General features: G+C 40.4%; 1 protein-coding gene across 3 annotated transcripts in view; it reads right to left on the bottom strand.

Annotated features, from left to right (window-relative positions):
• Bdnf (brain derived neurotrophic factor) overlaps positions 1 to 17,820 on the bottom strand; it is a 56,572-nt gene extending 38,752 nt beyond the window's left edge. The window contains exon 1 of one of the 3 annotated variants that reach the window (XM_058586498.1): positions 17,378 to 17,820. In XM_058586498.1, the coding sequence (XP_058442481.1) occupies positions 17,378 to 17,380 (3 nt within the window). In that variant the 5' untranslated portion in view covers positions 17,381 to 17,820. Of the gene's footprint in view, positions 1 to 15,453; positions 15,606 to 16,307; positions 16,650 to 17,377 lie in introns of those variants that run through there. The other 2 variants (XM_058586500.1, XM_058586502.1) reach the window with 2 other exon arrangements.
• Positions 17,821 to 22,030: the final 4,210 nt, after the last annotated feature.

Below are 22,030 nucleotides of genomic sequence, written 5' to 3'. Positions count from 1 at the left end.
AATATGGTCTAATACTATCCTAACCCAATGTTCCAGGAGGACAAAGGTCAGGGAGAAATGTGAATTCCCATCTATTCTTTCAGGAAATAGAAAGTAATCCTCATTACCCAAGTGGGAACAGAGGCAGTAGGCTCAGATTTGACATTGACATATTTTTTCTATTAATAATTTTAATTGGCTGAGGTCAATTCTACTATCACTGTAAGCATTTTATGTTTAATTATGTTTATTTAAGTTTCCTAGTTACTCCTGCCTTCATTCTTCCTTGCAAAAGAAAAAAAAATTGTGTAGTATCAAATGAATTGACCTCAAACACTGCTGAAAACTGGAGTAAGTAATTAACATAAGGAAAATAATAAGTAAACAGAAAAACCCTGCCGAGCAGAGTGGCAAAGATGTTTTCAAATTCATGCTGCATGACTTCAAAGGCTCAATCTAATGTTGAACTCTGTCATCACAATCCTTGAGATTATTGAATAAGGCCTGTCCTGAGAAAAATCTTAAGAAGAAATAGTTTTCCCGTTCATTAGGTTGCACGTCTCTGTAAGTATTTTATGAACCATAAGAATTGTTTTATGCCCTACTTATGTGGCCAAATTGACCAACACCTATAGGCATTATGTAACCAGACAGGGCTATTAGTAGTAGATGAAAGCAAGGAACCACAAAAGAAAATTTTACCAGGACCCAAATTTGGAGTGCAGGGCAAGGGGGTAAAAAACTGATTCTACCTAGGAATAATATTTGGTTAGATCAAGAAAAACATCACAAAATCCATGAAGTTGCTGAGACAAACCCCCAAACATATATGAATCATTAATTTGTAATCCTCTGAATTACCAGCTCTTCTCTGAGAAAAATTAATAGCACAGAACAAATTGATGTACTCATTGTGATATTTCTATAAGCACAGTCAATAGTAGTGTGAACTTATAGGCATGGGAAATAAGTTAGAGCTGACACTGAAATTGACTATGGTATTTGTTGATTGTGCTGTGAGAAGAGCCTTGAGAAGAATTAACAAATTTCAACCAAAGGGTTTCAGGATATTGAATCACATGTAAGGAGCAGATCACCTTATTTTTGAGACCCAACTATTTTAGACTGTACAAGGATGTGAATGGAAGATTTTCTACTGCTAAATTTTATGTTCTTTATGTAAAAATGGAGAAAGAAAGTATAGAAAAAGTCAAAATAGAAACACACTAAGAATCTGTGTGATTTTGCCACATGCAGTGGCACAGGCCTATAATCTCAGAGATTCTAGGGGCTGAGGCAGGAGGATCACAAGCTCCGGGATAGCCTCCATAACTTAGAAAGACTGTCTCAAAATTTAAAATAAAAATTTAAAAAGACTGGGGTGTAGCTCAGTGGTAGAGTAACCTGGGCTAAATCCCCAGTAATTAATAAATAAATGAATCAATCAATCAATAAATAGATAAATAAATAGTTTGTGTGATCCTGATAAATGAGTCTATGCAATGTCCCCCTTTAATGATCTTTTTGAAGAAGGACCCGGGCAGTCTATGCAACTGGCTTTCTTGTCCTCATCCTGCAGATAGCATTAGTACAGTGGGAATAAAATCCTCACTAGCATAGGTGTGCAGCAGGGGTTAGGTTTGGCTTTGTCTTGCATACAACATCATTTAACAACATCTGAAAATTTGTCTTCCATTTAGGTTTCTTCCAATTTTACTTCATAATTACGATTCATAATTACATTCATGCAGTTGATGAAAACTTGCTGTGCACCTACTTACTACAAGTCAGGCACTATTCTATGGGCTATGATACAAGCAGATAAATAAAACACATTTTCAGTCCTTTTAGGAGTTCATACCATAGGCCATGAATTGTGTTTTAATCCATTGGGGCACTTGTGAATTTGTCAGGGGAAAGAAATTGTTTCATTTTAAACCTTACCATAGGTTTGGTGTCCTATGTAGAATCATGACCATCAGCATGCTCTTGTGGCCAGGAACAATAGCGATGACAAGAAACTTTCTCCCAAAGCTGGAGATGCACCTAGAGGCTAGGGAGGGCCCACCATGGTTTGGTCAACAATGTTTTCAAAAGGTAGGCAACGGATAGGGGGTGGTAAAAAGGAAATGAGGCAAATGATTTTTGTTTCAAACAAGTATTTTTTTCTAAACATTTTTAGATATACATTTAGAAAGATAGGTCTGGAGGGATCTTAAGAGATTATCTCATCTTCTTTGTTACTTATAGGCCTATCACTACAGACCAGGGAAGTAGACCTCATATCCTTCTTCTGAGGACTTTTCTAGAATCCAGAAATGCTAGTGCTTGGAAACTCCTCCTTGTAACACATTTTTGTTCTTGTTGAAATTTATATCTTATTTCATCTCATCCAACCATAGTGAAGATGGAGAACAGCTGCTTACTAACCTCCTAGTGTTACTAAGTCACCCCTCAGACTTTTCTCATAGCGAAAGATCAGATCTCACAACCTCCTTCATAAAGTCCAACTTCTAATCCATTAATCATTTCCCTTGGTCTACCCTGGACCTCCTCCAAGGTCTCCATATTCTTCTGAAAATGTAGAGCCCCAAACCAAACCATGTGTGTGAGATTATCCAGGGCTCAGGAAACATGGGAGTCATGAATTATCTGAACACAGCTGCTGGGAAAAACTAAAGAGAAGATTCAATCAGATTGACAAATCCTCCCTTTGCAAGTTGGAGACAGAAGAGGTTGTTTAATAAAAAGATGAGTCTTTGTATCAAAGCTCTATCCTCTATTCTTAGCTTGTAGAGGAGGCTTCTCCCTTCCCCCACCGCCCCCCCCCCAAAAAAAAAGAAAGATCTTGAATAGATTATTTTTACTCCCTTCAAACAAAATTGTCTAAAAACAAGGGATTTTTCTGAACTCCACCTCCATTTAATAGCTGAAATTATGAACCTCTAACTTTTAAATTGGAACTGTGCTTTCACATTCTGAAAGTATTTATTTTTTGCTATAATTTCTCTTAGGAGGTCAGGTCTATGAAACACTACTTTTTTTGAAGCTTTTACTTCCTACTATATGGAATCCTTTGTTTTTGTTTTTGTTTTTTTTTTGTTTTTTTTTTTTTCATTTTGTCTGCACACAAAACCTAATTAGGATAAAGTGAGAGAAAAAAAAAGTTGAATTCCATAAACGAGTATCATGCTAACTAACCTACATGGTGTCTGGAATTAAATTTACATGAATGTTTCCCTCATCAGGTAGGTCTCCATTATGATGTCACAACCCAATGTGCTTTGGGCCTTCCAGTTCTCTATAGCCAGCTAATGAGCATTAGCTGGATCCACAGATTTTGTTCCTACTATTCATGGTTGTCTGTTTAAGGCATGTTCAATGGTGGTCATAAAATCAATCCAATTTTCCCAAGAAGAAATTAGGCTAGATCTGGACTGAAGTTAGCATTCTAAAAAGAAACTGGGTAGGAGAGGAGAACATTTACTTCCTGTTCATATTATCACCTTGTGAGACCTTTGAGGGACTTGGTGGCCAGCAGAGGATTACTAAGAATATTTGTTGCAAGTAGGCACTTCAGAAACCTTGGTCTGCCAGAGAAGGGCACCAAAAAGTAGGAAGTCTAGTTGGAGCTAAGCAAGGGTGATGCCAATGAAGATGAACACGAAAATAAAATATTCATAAAAGTTAAGGACAAGGAGATGAGGTGGAATGAAGAATGAGTAGGGACGAGCAGAGCCATGCATTTAAATTCCAAGACTCCTCGATTCAGTTTTTTCTTGTAGTCACTGATACATATGGGAAACTCATTTTTTGCTACTTTGACCATAGTCATGATCTAAAGTGGGGTAGGGTGGGGGTATAGTTGTGTGCATGCATATGCATGTATGTGTGTGTGTGTGTGTGTGTGTGTGTGTGTAGACGGGTAGTTTATAGCTAGATATCCAATTTTGGAAGTTAGATGTTGATGCTGTTATACAAATTAAATACATTTCTAGGACACAAACTCACACTATAGTTATCCTTACTCAAGATAGCCTCTGTGCTGAATAAGAAAACACAAAGACCCAAACATTTCCTTTACTCCCAAATTTCATGCCTCTCCCAAATGCAGTAAAATCTGTAGCACTGAGGATCTTTTATTTCATAGGCATTTTTTTCCTGGGGGCCTTTGAAATAATAAACCAAACATATTATAATCCACTGACCTTTTAATAAAAAAGAATGAGAGAAAGAGTTCCCAGTATAAATAATTGAAGCTAGCTTTGCATCGCATATTGCTTTATGTCGATACTGAAGACTGACTTAAATTGCCATTCACACATGATAAACATATTCCTATAGCATTACAACCAGATTGTGGATGTAGATCATGTTAGAACTACTTTGCAAGCCAAATTTGCATTGCCTTCCATTTTGTCTGCACACAAAAACTAATTAGAGTAAAGTGAATAAAAATAAGTTGAATTCCATAAGACAATCATGCTAAGCTACATGATGCCAATTTTTATCTAAAAAATATGTAGAAGTTTGACATATTCTTGACTAGTTGCTAGACTAATCTTTTTCTAATATTTCTTTTTATTATTGTAGTTTTGAAAGTTGATATTGTTATTTATATGATTTTGGTCTCTATTCCTAGGAAGAATTTATATAACATCTAATTCATCTTTTAGTTAATTGATGTTTATAAGAGTACAACTCTAGTTTTCAATAGTGGAAGTTAATCACAAAGGCACAATTATATGGGTGGCTATCATATAAAGAACAAAAAAAATCATAAAGAATATTTCCTGGGAAAATAGTATGTTAAAATGTATAAATTTTAAATTAGTAAACAATTTCCAACATGTTTAAGACTTGGGATCTTAATAAATACAATTAATCTCAGAATCCTCTCTAATTTCTTGATCATTTCAAAGGACATAAATCATTTTTACCATTGTGTTCTTATGGGGACAGAGTGCTAAAATAATTTTGTCACTGAAAACAACATAAAGCTGCTGTCAAATCTCAGATAATTGAATCAAATGAAGAAACTCTGAAACATAATTAATAATATGGAAGCCAACAAAAACTTGAGATTTCAATTCATCTTGTCTTAGCTAATCTCAATAATCATAAAGTAACTATGGGATGTTTAAGAAGTTTAGTGTTGTCCTACCAATTTAAAATTAACAATACCTTATTAACACACTATTACTGTTTTGTCAATTGTTATATGTTAATAATTAATCTAAATTATATACAAAACACTTCATTTTGAAAATCAAGTTAATTAAACTCTTACACAGATTGTTTGTTTTATTTTAATTATTGGGAAATCAAAGAAATATTATTGTCATGTGATATGATTTTAAGGCCCAAACAGTAGTCAAAAGAACTTGGGTCCTAATTTTTAAAAAATCTTTCAGTTTCTGGCCATGTGACCTGGGCAAGCCCCTTTACTACCCTAAATTTGTCCACATAAGTACCACATAAATGTTTATGGAGCATATTGAGTGATCTTCAGGGCTCTGTACCTCAGTTCCACAGTCAATAAAATTAGGTCAGTAGGATAACCTATGGCTGCCAAATCTGGTAACACAGTCAGACCTTAAATCAGAAAGAAGAAATGATCCAGGGGATCAAGGCTCTTGAAGAACCAGAGAACTAGATCACCTTTAAGTCACTTTTTTTTTTTCATGTAAATTTGGACTTTTCTTAGGAACTGTAAGTCATTTCATAAACTAAACTATAACACCTGTAATTATTTCCCCTAAGGTCAGAGTCCTGAGCCAAGCTAAGGATTCATACTCTTCTATTTATTCCATAATTTAGTTATCTCTGACAAAAGTTTCAGGTGGACTTTTTCATACGTCAAAATGTCCTTCAGATTCTCCCTTTCTGCTGGGCTGGTTTCTGATCTCTGGGACATATTGAAATACATTAGGAGTTCACAGAGTCCTTCCTGGCATAAATCAGGGTGGAGGTGGGATGAGTTCTTTCCATCTTTAATTCCTTACATACTTTATTGATTCTGAGACGACCACTGTCTGGTGCTATCCAAGATGTACCTATGTGCAGCCAATCTCATTTAAAACCAAATTTTTTTAGGAGTTTCTTTTTAGGAAGAAAATGGATGATGATCAGAAAGGTACCCAAGTACTCCCTTACCTGGATTATCCCCCACCTTTGCTGCTAGAGCTGATGTTCTGAATTCCGAGTTGATGCAAATATGCAGTTGATGCAAATACCAGTTCCTGGCATTCTCCCAAATGAGATATATTTCCAGAGAAGTTCCAAGTTTGGAGTGGAGCCTTTGGTGGAAGAACACTCAATTGCACAAGGAAAGCCAATAAACATTTTAGTCCCCATCAGGGACTATAAGCCTTGTAATTATGTTTAAGACTATGCTTGTCCACTCTCTTCTCCATATGTGTAAACAACATGTTAGTTTTGGAGGTTTGTCATCCACTGTGTGTCTTTGGAGAGGGTGTTCCTCATCATAGCATCTGCAGTACTACAGCCAGTAACAGTTAGAAAAGGCAAACTTATGAAATGGCTTCCAAACATACTAAATCCTAATCTAAATAATTTATAGCGTTTCTTACTCAATAACTCTCAGAAGTCAACTGACTTGGAACTGCCCTAAACAAGTTAAGAAAGAGTTAGACATTATCCATTGGGTAATAAACTAAAGTAAGTGGAAGCAAGAATGTGCAGGTGAAGAGTTCCAGATTCTTGACATAATCTTTCTTTTCAGTGATTAGATACTTATTTCTGTGCAATTCTCTATCTTGGTAGTGTTTTAAGCATGACAAAGATTACAACAGCTAAGATTACGTAGGGACTTATTAATTAGTTTAATAAGTAAAAGCAAGACCTTAGTATTGGACAAACACAGGTTTGAGTTAACCTTTGCCATTTATTGGCTCTGCTAATTTAGAATAATTGATGCCACAGTGCCCTCTCATCTTTTTTTTTAATTTGAGAATTTTAAAATTTGTTCTTTTTTAAACATACATGACAGTAGAGTATATTTTGACATGGAGTATAACTTATTCTAATTAGGACCCCATTTTTGTAGTTAAACGTGATGTGAAGTTACTGGTCATGTATTCATATATGAACATAGGAAAGTTATGTCCGATTTCCTCCTTAAACTAAGAAGAAGACTTCTTGCCTAGAGAGAGTGTTGTGAGGATTCACTGAAGCATGGAAATGCAGACTGCTCATCATAGTGAGCTCAATAAAGTAATATTTTACTAGTCTTGTATTTGATCCTAACAAACTGCTTTAAGTATTATTATCACATGCTCCATTTTATGATTGTGAAAACTAGGCTTCAAAAAGGACAGGTAAGCCGGGTGTGGTGGTGCATGCCTATAATCCCAGAAGCTCAGGAAGCTGAGGCAGGAGGATCACAAGTTTAAAGCCAGCCTCAGCAATAGGGAGGCAATAAGCAATTTAGTGAGACCCTGTCTTTAAATAAAATCCAAAATAGAGCTGGGGATGTGGCTCAGTGGTTGAATGCCCCTGAGTTCAATCTGTGGTAACCCCCTCCACCCCCCGACCCCCAAAAAAGTCAGGTAACAATTAGCAATCTGAAAGTCTTTCATCAGTTAGCAAAATTTTGAAATGATTCTAAGGAAGCATTTGTGGCCAATTTTGAGACTCTCAGACATCTCAAAGGGTAGTGGTGACAATCTCTTAAGAAAATACATGTGCTAATCATCTGAAAATGGTAGAACGGAATCAAACCTGGGTGGTAGCTAATACATAGGGAGGCAGGAGTTTGTAACAGACTCAGAAATCAGAAAACTTTAGGTTTGAAGTTCAGTTTCTCCACTTAAGATTTTTTGGGTTTGTTTGGACAACTTACTTAAACTCCCTGAGTTTTAGTTTCCTTGTTTATACAATTGGAGTATAATCTATCTCCAAGACTTACTTTGAGGATTAAATAATATATATCAAATACAAAGCAAAGAACTCAGGACTAGATAAATGCAAAGTGGGTGTTTTCCCACCTCATCATAATTTGTATGTACTTTCCTATAGTGTGGTAATGACAAAAATAAAGTTTTAATAATCTGTTGAGGTAGTGAAGTCGTACTAGATATTTAAAGCAATGCATGGTGTTAGTGGTCAGAATCTGAACTTGCTATCTTTTTCAATGGAGTGATGGATTTCTAGGGCAGTGGAGTTGTACTGTTGGTACTAAAGATAAACGTTAGGGTAATGGCAAGCTCCGTCAATGGAAACGTGCCTACCACACCCTAGCTATTTCATTATTTGGTCCATTCCCCACTTTGCAGCTTGTGTAATGGCAAAAGTGAATCTTAAAAGTTTTCTTCCAATGCCAATTTCCTCCACCAGGAAGGGGAACTAAATGGCTGATCTTGGCCTTGGCTAAATTAACATTTCTGAATCTGTACTGTTAATAAGTGCCCCCACTCCAGTGTTCTGTTTTCAAATATGTGTGGGAAATGTTATTCAGTAACTTTCACACTTTATTATCAATAGAAATCAGAGACCTGCATATCATGTCAGTTCTTATAAATATTTCAAAATACATTGATGCTTGTCATTAATTCAAAATTATAGTATTAACCCTGTTACTAAATCTTATTAAATGCATAAGAAATGCACTATACTATGTCATCAATATACTGTTTTAAAATATTTTAATATCAGTATATCAATATAATTGGCTTCCTTTATAATTTTTTTGGTACTGGGCAGGGGGTGGGGGGGTATTGAACTCAGGGGCACTTGACCACTGAGCCACATTCCCAGCCAGCCCTATTTTGTATTTTATTTAGAGACAGGGTCTCACTGAGTTACTTAACACCTCACCATTGCTGAGGCTGGCTTTGAGCTTGCAATCCTCCTGTATAAGCCTCCCAAGCTGCTGGAATTACAGGTGTGCACCACTGCTCCCAGCTTCCTTTATAATCTTATACTTTTATTTCATTCATTTAGAAATATTATTCTGGGAAAAGTTTACATAGGTTTTACCAGACTGCCAAGACACACCCCATGTTGGTTCAACATATGGTAAAGGACAATGATGGTGGGAATAAATCTTAAATATTGATTAGGGAAGTAGCTGAGGAGAAAGCTGCTGGAAGGATAAAGGTGAAAGCCAAGGAAATCATTATTTCCTTCTTAAGTAACCAGAACAGTAATGAGCATGGAAAGCAGAGATCAGTTTCAATGGACAAATGGCCTTGAGGAATATTCACAAAGATCATGCAAAAACCCCTGTATCATGCTAAGCCTATCTTGACTTCCCTTTTATTTCTCTACTCGATTTTCTACACATTTCATCTCTCTCCTCCATTCACTCACCCTCAATGTCCTATCCCACAGGCTTTAGGTGTCTGTGGAATCTTCATGCAGTCACCAGTTTGGGTACTTCTTTTCCCACTGGACTTAATCTGAGAGATGGTACACAGTCAATATATTTTCTTGAAGCTGGAGATAAATCAATTCCAATTCCTCCTGGTACTGATGAATAAAGGATTTAGCATATTCTGAAGTGATTTCTATATACCATAACACTACAACATACACTCTGGGCAGATGGGATTTCAAGATATCATAACACTATAACATGCACTTTGGGCAGAAAGATCTTATTATTTCCTTTTGCTGTTTAGGGCAGCTGTTGGATCCCGCTTCCCATTATATGATGGTTTTGAAGTACATTTCATATTCACACAGAGATTAAAACATTGGAAAAGTAATTTCTACTTCCTGTAGTGATCCAGAATAATAACCACACCAGCTTAAAATGTCTCATATAAGCTATAGGTTTCTACCAGCTTCAGGCTGAATTGCTAAATTCAGAGGTCACATGTTGCTAAACTGCTGGTTTTTTAGAAATTGGACTTTAAAGTGTTTTAAATTAATACTTTGGAATATATTTCACCACTTGTCTAAAAAAAGAATTCAAAATGATGTCTGTCATCCCTAGTGCATCAGAAGTTATTTTAAATATGGCATCTTTATAAAAGTCAATAGCTGCCTCATCAAAGGGCAATCATGTCCAGTGTGGGTGGCTGTGCCAATTGTTTTTGAACTACTGCAGCAATCTAGCCAATCCCAAGGAATGGCTTGCAGTCTTTCTACACCCACATTTTTTCTTAATTATCTCCACCAGGCTGAGTTAGCTAAGGACAGATCTATAGCATTTCCTGGATGTCAAAATGCCCACACACCTTCTGCAATTCTTGGGTTACCCGCTCCCTTTCATATTTGTACTGGTTGGTCCACCTAATTATCTATTACTGTATGTATATAATGCATTATTCATGAGACCTAGACAATTTCAGCCTGTAACATCTTTGATTTTAAAAAAGAACCAACCTGAAAAATTAGAACATCTGCCTGCACACACACACACACACACACACACACACAAATGGCATATAATCTGATAGTGGGTCTTCCACCACACTACTCCCTTTAAAAATACATCTGCAGAAGTTTGAGATCATTGTTCAGGTTGAACTTTCATAGACATCATTCCAAAAAATGATAGGTTCAACACTCAGATTTCTTCTGTGTAGGGTTCAAACATGTAGCTTTGATCTTTCATAATGTACTTTTTAACAAGTAAAAAAAAATGAATGGTGTTTAAAATTGTAAAGCATCAAAGGTTCGAGTAACCTAGGCCCTACTTCCCACCAAGAAATAGTTACAGGTCATATCTTTTGTATCACTCAAACTTGCAGGTGAAATGGAATTTAGAGTTTATCCCAAGAATATCCTCCTTGTTTATATGTGAGGAATGGAGATGAGGTGACTGATTGACTTTTCTAGCTGTTGACAGCTAGTTGGGAGTAAAGCATGAACTCAGGCTTTTAATCTGGTTCACCATGTTTTTTTGAAAAAGGTTAAAAATCCAGAAGCTGCTCGCTCGCTCTCTCTCTCTCTCTCTCTCTCTCTCTCTCTTTCTTTTTGGTGGTGCTAGGGATTGAAACCAGGGGCTTGTGCATGTGAGGCAAGCACTCTACCAACTGAGCTACATCCCCAGCCCTAAGCTGGTCTCTTTTTAAGAATCAGAGCAAATAAAGGGACCAGTCCTTGTGTGTAAATCTATAAACTCCACCAAGAAAGAGACCTTTCAGTTTTGCTCAGGACTGAATCTCCAGATTCTAACACAATTCTTGGCACACAAAAGATTGTCAATTAATACTTAAAAAAATAAAATTATGAGTGTTAAGAGTCTTTCTAGAAGGTATACTTTTAGGGTAAAGTGGGAAATGGCCAGTCAAGCTCATGATCCACATAAGATATTCACAGGATATCTACTCAGATAAATGAGTACCCAGGCATCCAAGAGTAGGATGAAATTCCAGAGGGTTGAAAGAAAATAAGCCAGCATGAATTCATGCATCAGATATGGGCTGGGCTAGGTGACCTCTGAGAACCTTCCTAGCCCTCAGATTCTATGACTCAGAAGTAAAAGTAATGTACTTCTTGACTTTGGTCTATTTTCTGTGTTTGTTTTTTGAGGAAATTACTGACTGTGACTTAGTGTGTCAGCTTCAGGAAGATTCCTACTTTCTTTGAGCCTCCAACTATGGGAAGGGGAAAAAATGGCTTCTGAAGAGAAGGTCACATCCTGGTTAAAACTTTCCATTCATCCTTCAGAATTTTGGAAATTACTTATAGACAATATTTAATTAAATAAATCAAAATAGAAGGAAGTAATGCCTACAGTTCCCTTAGATGACTGAGTTGGGTTTGAGGCAGCATGGTCTAAAGATGAATATGCGCAGTCCTTGAATTTAAAGAAACACTTTCCCTCAACACTAGTGGGGTCTTGATCAATTCTGCACTATAGTTTCATCTGTAAAATGTAACGAATGATTCTTACTCTATACAATTGACAAGGAAATTCAATGAAAAAACATGTAAAGAGTTTTCATAGTACTATATGAATATGAATGAAATATTGTTACTAGGAAATACAAGAAAGTCTACAGTATAGCAGAAAAAAAATTCCTTCTAGGACTCTCAGTTAGAAAGAGAGAGAAAAAAATCTACCTAAAATTTTTAAAATGCAGAATGAACACCTCAACAATTACAAATGAGAGTGGAGACAAGGATAAAGAATGCAATATTTTAAACTCCACACCATGGTGTTTGAATGTTACTATTGTTTTTATGGAACACGTGTCTCTTTAGCAAGAGACCCTTGTTAAAGCAACAGCACTGCATTCCAAAGTAAAAGATGAAAGATTTCATTTTTCTTGCCTGAAACTATGATTACTCTGAAACCAAAAGAGGGAGAAATTTTTCTTTTAATTGTTTAATTATTTATTCTTTTTTCCCTTAAGTCATCTCCTCACTTCCATAGCACTCAATAATGGTAAGCTTTCACTAAATGCAAATGGTTATTTTTTACTATTAAGTACTACACACTGTTCTTTATATGTGTTATGGCATGTAAATTTAATGGATTCATTGCTTGTTAAATTCCCCTTAGAAAATACACACACACACACACAAACACACACACACAGCAGGAGCAGATCAGCAAAGACACCAGCAAAAGAAAGATAATTTGAGATACTTCTAGGTAGCAGTTGTAAAATTAAAATAAGCAACTCATTAAATTATCCATAGAGTGAAAAGAAAGCTGTAAAAATAGATATTTTTTTGGCAAGTCACTGCTGTTCAGAACAAATTTAGTCTTAAGCTGAGTTTTTAAATCAAATGATATCAATTCATATTCATTAGAATCACTTAAACAGTAGCCTCGTTTGTCCTAATTAAAAGCAAAAATTATCTTTACTGGCCTTTGGTAGAAGTATATTTATTTAAAAACAAATTCAGTTACACATAATTTTAGTAGACAGATTGTAAGCAATATGATCAAGTCAATGTTATCTGAGCAAGTTGGAGCTTGGTCCCAAGATCACAGAATTAAAAAACAAAAGCCCTTTGTAAGGCAGATTCTCATATTGATTGATTTTTCCCTTATTTTTATATGTTAGTTTTTGTGGCTGGTCATCTATTTTGTGGTCATCCAGTTCCTTGCCTTCTACACTGCTTGCTTCTAGTATGTTGTTTCTTACTAAAGCTTCCCCTAGAGGACAGGCCAGGAAAAGGAAAGAAACTGAATTCACCAGCTTCTTTTCTTATTAAGAATTTAGATCCAAGATTTGATAAGGAAAGAGCCTGGCAAATGAAAAATAAAGCTTATGTATGCTTATTTAAGATCTTCTCAAAACCTTCTTTCCAATTTATACTGATAAACAACTGACAAATAGCATTTTGTAAGCCAACTAATCACTTGCTTTTAAAGTCCGCATTTATTGCCCTGCCCATACAAATTAGATGATGTTTTTAATTAACTAGTACTCTGGTTCAATCAAATAAAAGTGCAATTTGCAAAGAAAATGTCATAATTATATCTTCCATTTATAGAATGCCTGCTTTCCAGTTTGCAAAGCCCTTTCAGATATTCTCTTCTATCCTCCCAAAATTGCTGTGTTGTAAGGTCTTTACTATCAGTGACACTGATAGTTTATCTGAATCAATACTCCCTTGGGGGGGGGGGGGCTAAACCAAGCTAAAATCTCTCTTACAGAAATATTAATATGCAAGACCAGGGAGTACAGAAGTAGGCTAGGTTACTGCTAAATTTTTAAGGTTAGAATCCCCATCCTCCCCCATCATCTCTCATCTGCCTGATTCCAAACAGGGAAATTGAAATTTCTTGCCTTCATGATGAAGAGCTCTATGTAAATATACATCAACAGTGAACATCAGGTGCACCATTCTTAAAGTGACATTCATTTCCACAACACTTTTAGGTGAAGCCATTTCATCTTACAAATCGAGGATGAGAGTGTGTGTAAGAGGATGACGTGACACTTTTGAGGTTTATTTAAGTTGTTAAAAAATCTCGCGGTTACAAGAATTTCCCTCCTTGTCTCCCGCAGATACGAAGTCTACAATTTTCTCAGTTCAACTGTCAGATAAATTGGCAAGTCGACTAAAAGGATAATATTCCCTTAACGATGCATTCATTTGAAGCCTTAGCAACTGTATTAGGCAGCAGCGAGTATTCGCTAGCACGGCATGGCGCGGGGAGAGGGAACTCTGCAATTTAGAGTGACAGATGATTTTTTTCCCATCCATCAAGCCGCCTCAAAATGTCACAATATTTACACCTCTTCCTTGGTGAATTAGAATCCAGAGACAAGCAGACAGAGAAAAGAAAAAAAGAAAGAAAAAAAAATCCGACCGGTTGCCTCTTGCCTGGGGAAAAGCAGGCGTTGCACCTTTAAATTCTGCCCCTCCATTCCCTGTTCCCCCCCTTCCCGGGATTTTGCAATAAATCTCCCAGTTCTGCGTTCAGCCCTGCAGATCCGTATTTAAAACAGCACCATCTGGGAAGGGTGGGTGGCAATGGTGATGCGGGCGCCTTGGAGTTCCTTTGCAGCACGCTTGGAATTGCATCAGACTGATCAGAAATCCCCCCGCCCCCAAACCCAGCCCCTCCCGCCACGCTCCCTTTCCAGCCCCTCCCCTCCGCTCCCTTCACGTAGCTCTCACTGAGAAAACGACTGGATCTCGGAACAATCTGTGCCCCATTCGCTGCAGGCTTCTCCGTAAACCCTGCCCTACGCTCCCTTTGTGTTCGGAGCAGCCTATCACCGTCATCTGATCCAAGTGCCTGTTTTTTATTTTTTCCTTCTAAATTTCCACAATATCCTCGCGTTGCCTATGAATCCGTCATTTCCACCTGCGCAGAGTTGGGATTCTTTATTTCCTTCGCTAAAATAATCTTTTGAGTCTGGAGTTTCGGAAATGGGTTTTTCCCTAACTCCCCTCACTGCCACCCAATCCCTAGCCTCTTAATTAAGAAGAGCTGATCCGGGGAGGAGTCCAGAACCACCAAGCCCTGAGGCGAAAACTGCCACTGGGCAAGGCTCAGTGGCCGGAACAAAGGGCCCAAGAAGTGGGTGGGGGTGAGGGTTGTAGAACTGTGGAGAGGTTGGTGGCCCCCGCCCTGGGGCGCACAAGTCCCTGGGCTCCCAGAGGAGAGGCAGGACGACAACGCAGTCGCACGCTCCAGCCGCTCAGGGTCCCTCGGGGGGCGCCGGCGGGGCGGAGGAAGTGGAAGGGAAGGCTGGGCAGCTCCGAGTCCGCTTCCATCTCCAAGTCCCCCATCTCCACCCACTGCCAGCCTCGCAGCCCACCAAGGTGGCTACAGCAGATCCGCGGCTAGCCGGCCGCCCTCCACCCGCGCCTCCGGACGCAACCTCGCCCTGGCTGGGCGGTCTGCGCGCCTAGCTGATTGGTGGCTCTGTCCAGCCGCCGCACGGAGCTACGAGTGTTCTTCTCCACCGCCTCCAGCCGCCCAGGCCCCCACCCCCCGCCCTTTCCCTGGCTCTTTGGTCCAGAAAAGACCTTCTACTCCCAAGCGGAGGCCCCCCTTTTCCCTGAGTTACCCTGACTGACTCGGACCTGGGCTCAATGAGGCATCCGGCCCGGCGGGGGAGCGGAGCGCGGTCTCGGCGGCTCCCCTTCCCTTGAGAAAGCCGGAGCCTTCCAAGCCAGCGCCCGAAACTCGCGGGGAGGGAGGACAGAAAGAAGAAGGGGGGAAAAACACCCAGAAAGAAATATCCAGCGAGGAACAGGGCGACGGAGAGGAAGAGATAGAATGAGGGAGGGATGGAGGCAGGAGGAGGGGGCGGGGTGGAAGAAGGGGGGCGGGAAGGAGAGAGGGAGGGGGAAAGAGGGGAGGGAGGGAAACAGGGAGAATGAATCCTCACTAGAAGAGCTGAAATTACCTTGATTCATTTCGTGTTGGAGATTTAGCGTTACCTCCTTCCCTCTCCTCAACCTCCACCTCCCCTTTCCCCATGGCACACTACCTCCACCGCCTGATTTTAAATGATACAAAGTCAAATTTTAGGAAATCGAATATTGTGCAAAAGCTTCATAATTAGTAATGAATTTACTGTACGCGCGCGCGCACACACATACACACACACACACACACACACACCAGCAAAAAGAACGGGAAAGAGGGAGGGGAAGGGGAGAAAAAGAAAGAAATCTTACATTCGAATCAGACATTTGCAGGTCCAAGTTAACTAAACTCATTATATCCGCAGGAAGACTGAGCTCCCCCCCCTCCCCACGCTTTGCCCCAGGGCTCTCACCTAGGGCAATTTAAACTGGGCAAATACCAAGAAACAACCTCCTCTCCTGCCCTCCCTCTACTTCCTCCCCTCCAGCACGAGTCCTTTCCGGAAGATCGAGTATCAAAATAGCTCAAGAATTGGGGATGCAGGGGTCCCCGCCCCGGTGCTTACCTCCTCTGCGGCTTACACCACCCCGGTGGCTAGATCCTGGAGATAAACACTTGCATTTCCCAAAGTTAACCCAGTATACCAACCCGGAGCTTGCCAAGAGTCTATTCCAGCCTACACCGCTAGGAAGCCAACTTCAGCGAGCTCAATGAGGGGACCAAACTGGGGCTCGCTTTCCAAACGCTCCGCTCCAAAATCTGACTCTCTCTCCAGCCCCGATCTCTGTGTGAGTCGAACCTCAGAAAAGACGCTTTTTAAGGGCGACACAGGGTTGGCTTGACAGCGGGGGAAAGGAGGCTACCTGGAGTACCACCACCTCGGACAAATCCGTTGGCTCTGTCCAAGGTGCTGAATAGACTCCGTTCGCCGGGATCACACACCCGGAGCAGCAGGAGGAAAAGGATAAAAAAATCTCTAATTAAGTGACACTTGATATTGCTCTAGACGGTTTCTTCCACTTCCTTACGTTTTGTCACGTGCGGATGGCTTTGCCAAAGCCATCCTGTTAACAGTTGATCACATGTTGATGAGACCCTTTTCTTCTATGAGATTACCCATTTCATTACCGGAGATAAGCATTCCTGACTGATTTCTCTCCCCCCCAACCCCACCCCCATCCTCACCTAAACTCTCAGTCTCTATCCCACTCTTACCCCACTCCACCCCCTAGCCCCAATCCCTAACAGCATTATTGTTTTTAGATGGAAATTAACCCCCCTGGCGATGTCAATTACATGCCCACATATAAATCATAGAATATGCTCATACACCATACACATAAAGGCAAAGAATGGAATGCAAGACGGCTGGGAGACAAGCATCAGCCTTGAACAACCAACATAACACACACACACACCCCCTCCAGTTCCAAGTTTGTTCCACGCAGTTCCACATTGCTGTGTTAAACCTCAAATGATTCCAATTAAAGTTGCACTGTGTAAAAACCCGATTCCCCTGGCCCGAGTAAGATGCTGTTCTTTGGCGTGTGAAATGCTAGGAAGAGCCGTGATATGCCCGTTGTTAAGCAACATGTCAAGATTTTCAATTATAATGCAGGGTTTATTGCTACTCACCATTGTGCCTTTGCTGTCCTGGAGACTCAAGTGTCTTAAAATCTCGTCTCCCCAACAGATGCTGGAAGGTAATGTGTCTTGTTTGAAGTCATCATGTGAGAAGTTCGGCTTTGCTCAGTGGATCGCCCACCACTTGGTGTGACTTATGAATCTAATAACCCTTTGCAATATCCGCAAGCTTAAACTCTCAACCACCTTGGCGACTACAGAAGACAAAGCAACTGGCATCGATGTTGAAAAACCTATAGATTTACGCAAACGCCCTCACTCCGAGAGATACGTTTCCCTTAGAGTTCTTACGTGATTCTAATGAATGAGCTAGGTTACCAATGACTGCCCAACTGCCCTGCTATATAGCGGGTGCTTCCTGAGGCTGCCTCCTCACCGCCAGTCACTGGGTCCTGGCACACAAAGTTCCCAGAGAAAGTGAGGAGTTTCAGGGTACCCCCATAAAAATAACCCAGCCTGCACACCCCACTCTTGCCCTCTGCTCAGGTCACACCTGGGGCTCTGGCAAAGCTGAGCTAGGCTCGGGAGATTTCCCTGTCGTCAGGTAAGAAAACCTTCGCCTTTTCAGGCTAGGGCGGGAAGACCGCTGGGGAACTTGTTGCTTATCAGCGCCAGCGGGCTACCGCTTTAATAAGAACACCAGAAAAGCGCAGCGGGGAGTGGGCGAAGGGGGTGGGAACGACGACGACTATCCGTGTTGTTTACGTGACCAACTCCTTGTGACTCCCTCGGTAAAAAGGAAACTTCTTAGAAAAGTTCCTGCCCCTCCCCCTCCCCCACCATGACTAAGGGTCTCCAGCTGATGAGGTCGTGAGTGATGATCAAATGGGGAATGGGGGATGGGCGGGAGGGGGGAGTAAGTGACTTGTCCTTGGGAACAACTGCATGCGTCGAAGCGCGCATCAGCCCCGCAACTTTCCCTTTTCCTCTTAGGGACTGATGACTAGGCGAGAGGCACAGGGGCGAGCCACTAGTTGCCCACAGGAACCTGTGTAAATCGAGCTCTCGAGCGGCTGAGTTGAATGAAGTTATGATTGCGTTTGCTCTAATGGGTTATGGCTTCTCAAATGTGAATTAACAGCCCCTGTGCGCAGCTAGGTCGGTAAGGCAAGCCACCGAGAACTGAGCCGCGGGCAAAGGCGGGGAGGAGAGGAACTGCGGCAGGCTCCAGGTTCCTCGCTCTCCTTTCGCTCAATGCTTCTTGCCCGAAGTCGCTTCCGCATCATCTCGGGGCTCCCAAGCTGCCAGGGTACCCGGGTGAGCGCTGGCTGGGAGCGCCAGGAGCTGCGGCTGCGTTTGCGTACATCGGGAGGGGGCTCTCCCAGGAAACCCCGCGGTTAGCACCCGCGCTTCCCTACCACTGGCTGCTAAGTGGAGAGGTCACGTGTTGGCGGAAAGTAAGTTGGAAGGGAAAGGATGAACTTCGAGAAGAAGAAAAACCACACAATAAAACAAATCCTCCCCCCCCCCCCGTGTGTAAAATCAAGAGGAAGGCATTCAGGGTGGGGGAAGGGCGCCGCTCTCTGCTGGAGACCTGGGAGAACTCCGGAAATCTCAGGAAATAAGCAATAACTCGAGCGTTGGCAACATCCCCCAGCGTAGGGAGGCGCTAGCCCAAGGTATCTTTCCACTGAAGCTGTCCTTTGCCTACCCCCAGCCATCGCCTGCAAGGCCGGGCCGAGGAACTGAGGACGAAAGTAAACCAGTTGTTATGGAGATGCCGGTAGCTCTGAGGAGCACGAGTGCCCGGGGAAGTCCCCAGACGCTTTTCAGGTTTAGCCGTTTTGGCATCGACACCATGATTTTACTCTCCATCCAGAGTTCCCACCAAGGGGAGTCCACCAACGGCGTCACAGGCCCTGGCCGTGGCGCTACTGACTGCAGGGATGAGGCTGAGAGATACTGCAGAAGATGGTGGATAGCCCTTAAGTTTCAGACCACCCAGCCCTTGCCAATTTTTAGTTTCTTTATTCCAATCAGAAGTACTGTATTTTATTGTCATTCGTGCTTCCTGGTGTATTAAAACCAGAGTTTCACTGTAGGACGACTTATATGCAACAGAACATTAATATACAGTAACTGCTACAAGGTCCTGCTCCCCTCCCCCTCCCTCCCATCCTAGAAATGCCTTCCTTCTGGAAAAAAAAAAGCTTTACTTCCTAATTCTATACATGGGCTCTGTTCCTTGGAGATTTTAATGGTATTGTATTATTAATATTCACAGTAAATCCAGTGTTGAGTTCATACATACCTTAATAGAGATGTTTCCGGTTAACCCAGCTTATCCTAGGCTCCAGCCAACGTGCACATACAAATACTTCCTGGACCTCAGTAGGGTCAGTTCCATACATGCCTGGTTCCCTGAGACCTGAGGTGGATCATGATAAAAGAATGCCAGACACCCTCAGAGTCACCAAGGCAACAGTTCCCTCCAACTGAAAGGACTCTTCATATTGTCCACAAATGGCTACTTTTTGTCCATCCATGAATTAGCCAGCAGATGCTGCCCTAAGACTGGGACAGCTGGCATAAACCATCTTCTGAGATCTTGGGGTTCGGCTTTGTGGGCTAAATTTGTTTCCTGAGAATGCAATTAATAATGCTGTTAGTAAGTTCTTTTGCTTATTGACAAATTCAGTGATTTGAGTACAGATCTGATATCTTGAAACAACAGAAATGATCACTATATGAACATACTCATTCCCTATTGTCATCCATGTGATACATTTGTCTGACTTTGTCAACCACTTGTAGACTGTATAGGGACTATTCTCTGATAGATCCTTATCCTGAAAATTAGTGCCATTTTTTAATCTTATAGGGGGATACCCTAAATTTTTGGCTCAGGTATCTGAGGATTCAGGACATGAATGGTTGATTATATTTGAATTATCTAGACAACACATGATTGTACTGAGTATATTTTCCAAGGAATACTTTTGAACATTGCCCTGGTTTCTTAAAGCCATTATTGAAACATATAACTTATGAACCAAGATGGGTAATGAGAGTTGCTCTATAATGAGATTTGCTATCGTGAGTTGTGGAGAAGGGTGAAAAGATAGTAAGTGCCACATATATATTTATTTTCCCCTCTTGATTTCACAGTGATGTGAAAGAAAATTCTCTTGGTACATTATCAGTTCTCCAGACTTTTATCTCTCTCTATTCACATATTTCCTTTTTTTTTCCCCCACATCTGCAGAAATCTAGTGCCAAACATCAGTAAAGGTTGCAGTCATTTCATTTGTTACGATAGATGACAAGCAGTGTACCTGCTGCAATCTTAATCTTGGGAGCACTTATTCCTGAGGTCATATCATTTTTTCCTCACACAACCCTCATCAGCTGTGATATGAATATCACACCTCTCTAGGTTCATCTGACCCTATTCATTTTTAGCAGTGGTAAGAACATTTCAAACTGAATGGAAAACAAGTCTTGTGTCTTGAAGATCACTACCTAATAATGTAGCCAAACTTAAAGCAAGATGTAGTAACACAACCTAAAAGGATTTTTGCTTTATTTGATGTTCACGAATGGTTTCCTAACAATGCTATGGTTATAAAGTTGTTCTCTGCCTGTATTTTTATAAAGATAGGTAAAAAAAAATAATGAAAAATATCTTATTGAGAGTGGGAGGCAAAGAACATGCATAAATAAGATGTGTAGCACATCTCAGAATTAGTGGGAGAGGGGTAATGAAACAGAAATCTACAAAATCAGAAATGAAAGAACTTTTTCTTAGAGAATTAAGGATGCTTGGAATATCTCTTTGAGACAAAATCTACTCTCTTGATTTTTAAAGGGAAATTTAGCATATTTATTTTTTAAAGAATGGTTTGAGGATTTTTTCCCTACATATCAAGCATATGTGAATGAGATAGTACACCTGTTCTCCCCTCCCAACTACTCTTATCAAATCTATTTGGTTATAGTTAATTGCCAAGTTCTCCATTTCACTGTGGGTTTGAAACATTATTTCCTTCCTTCTTTCCTACTACCACATCCTTTCCTGCTTCCTCAGTACCTATTCTGTGCTACAGATTTGATAAAGGATAGTGATCCATATACTAATAATTCCCTAAAGCATCCCAGAATCTCAGAGTACAGTACTTGGTTAATTGTTGCCAACTGTTAATAGTGCCCCCCCCCACCTTCCCTGCCCCTAGTTATTACCTCAGGATGACTTGTTCTAATAGACAAAGAACAGTATTTGAAGAGATGCTTCAAATAGTGGCATAATTGCTGTCTTGGAGCCTTAAAAAACAGGTAACAAAGGATTTCTGTTTATGATATAAGAAGTGATTCCGACCAGGTAGGAAGAAAGATTGGCTTTCTTAGTCACTTCCTGATCTCTAATGGTTCTCCACAGGCAATAGGAGAAGAGGCAAAGAATCACGATGCACAATTTGGAAAGCTTTCTGAAAACAAGAATAGGCAATGAATGCCAAGAACCTAGTGTCGAGCTCATGTTTAAAAAGAACTCAAGGAATCTTCCATGTATCAAACCTAGTTTAGTTAGAAAGGAAACAATCAAAGTAATAATAAAAAAAAAAAAAAGAAGACGCAAGCAAGAGAAACTTGCTTGGGAAACTTGGGATTTAGTTTACAATAACCTATCTGCATTCTTGAGTCTGAGAG

This window comes from Marmota monax, unplaced genomic scaffold, assembly GCF_021218885.2.
Source record: "Marmota monax isolate L192 unplaced genomic scaffold, Marmota_monax_Labrador192_F-V1.1 WCK01_AAM20220418_F8-fsc00135, whole genome shotgun sequence".
NCBI classification, from domain to species: Eukaryota; Metazoa; Chordata; class Mammalia; order Rodentia; family Sciuridae; genus Marmota; species Marmota monax.
The sequence above is the reverse complement of the archived record's forward strand: the minus strand, read 5'-3'. Positions and strand labels throughout refer to the sequence as shown.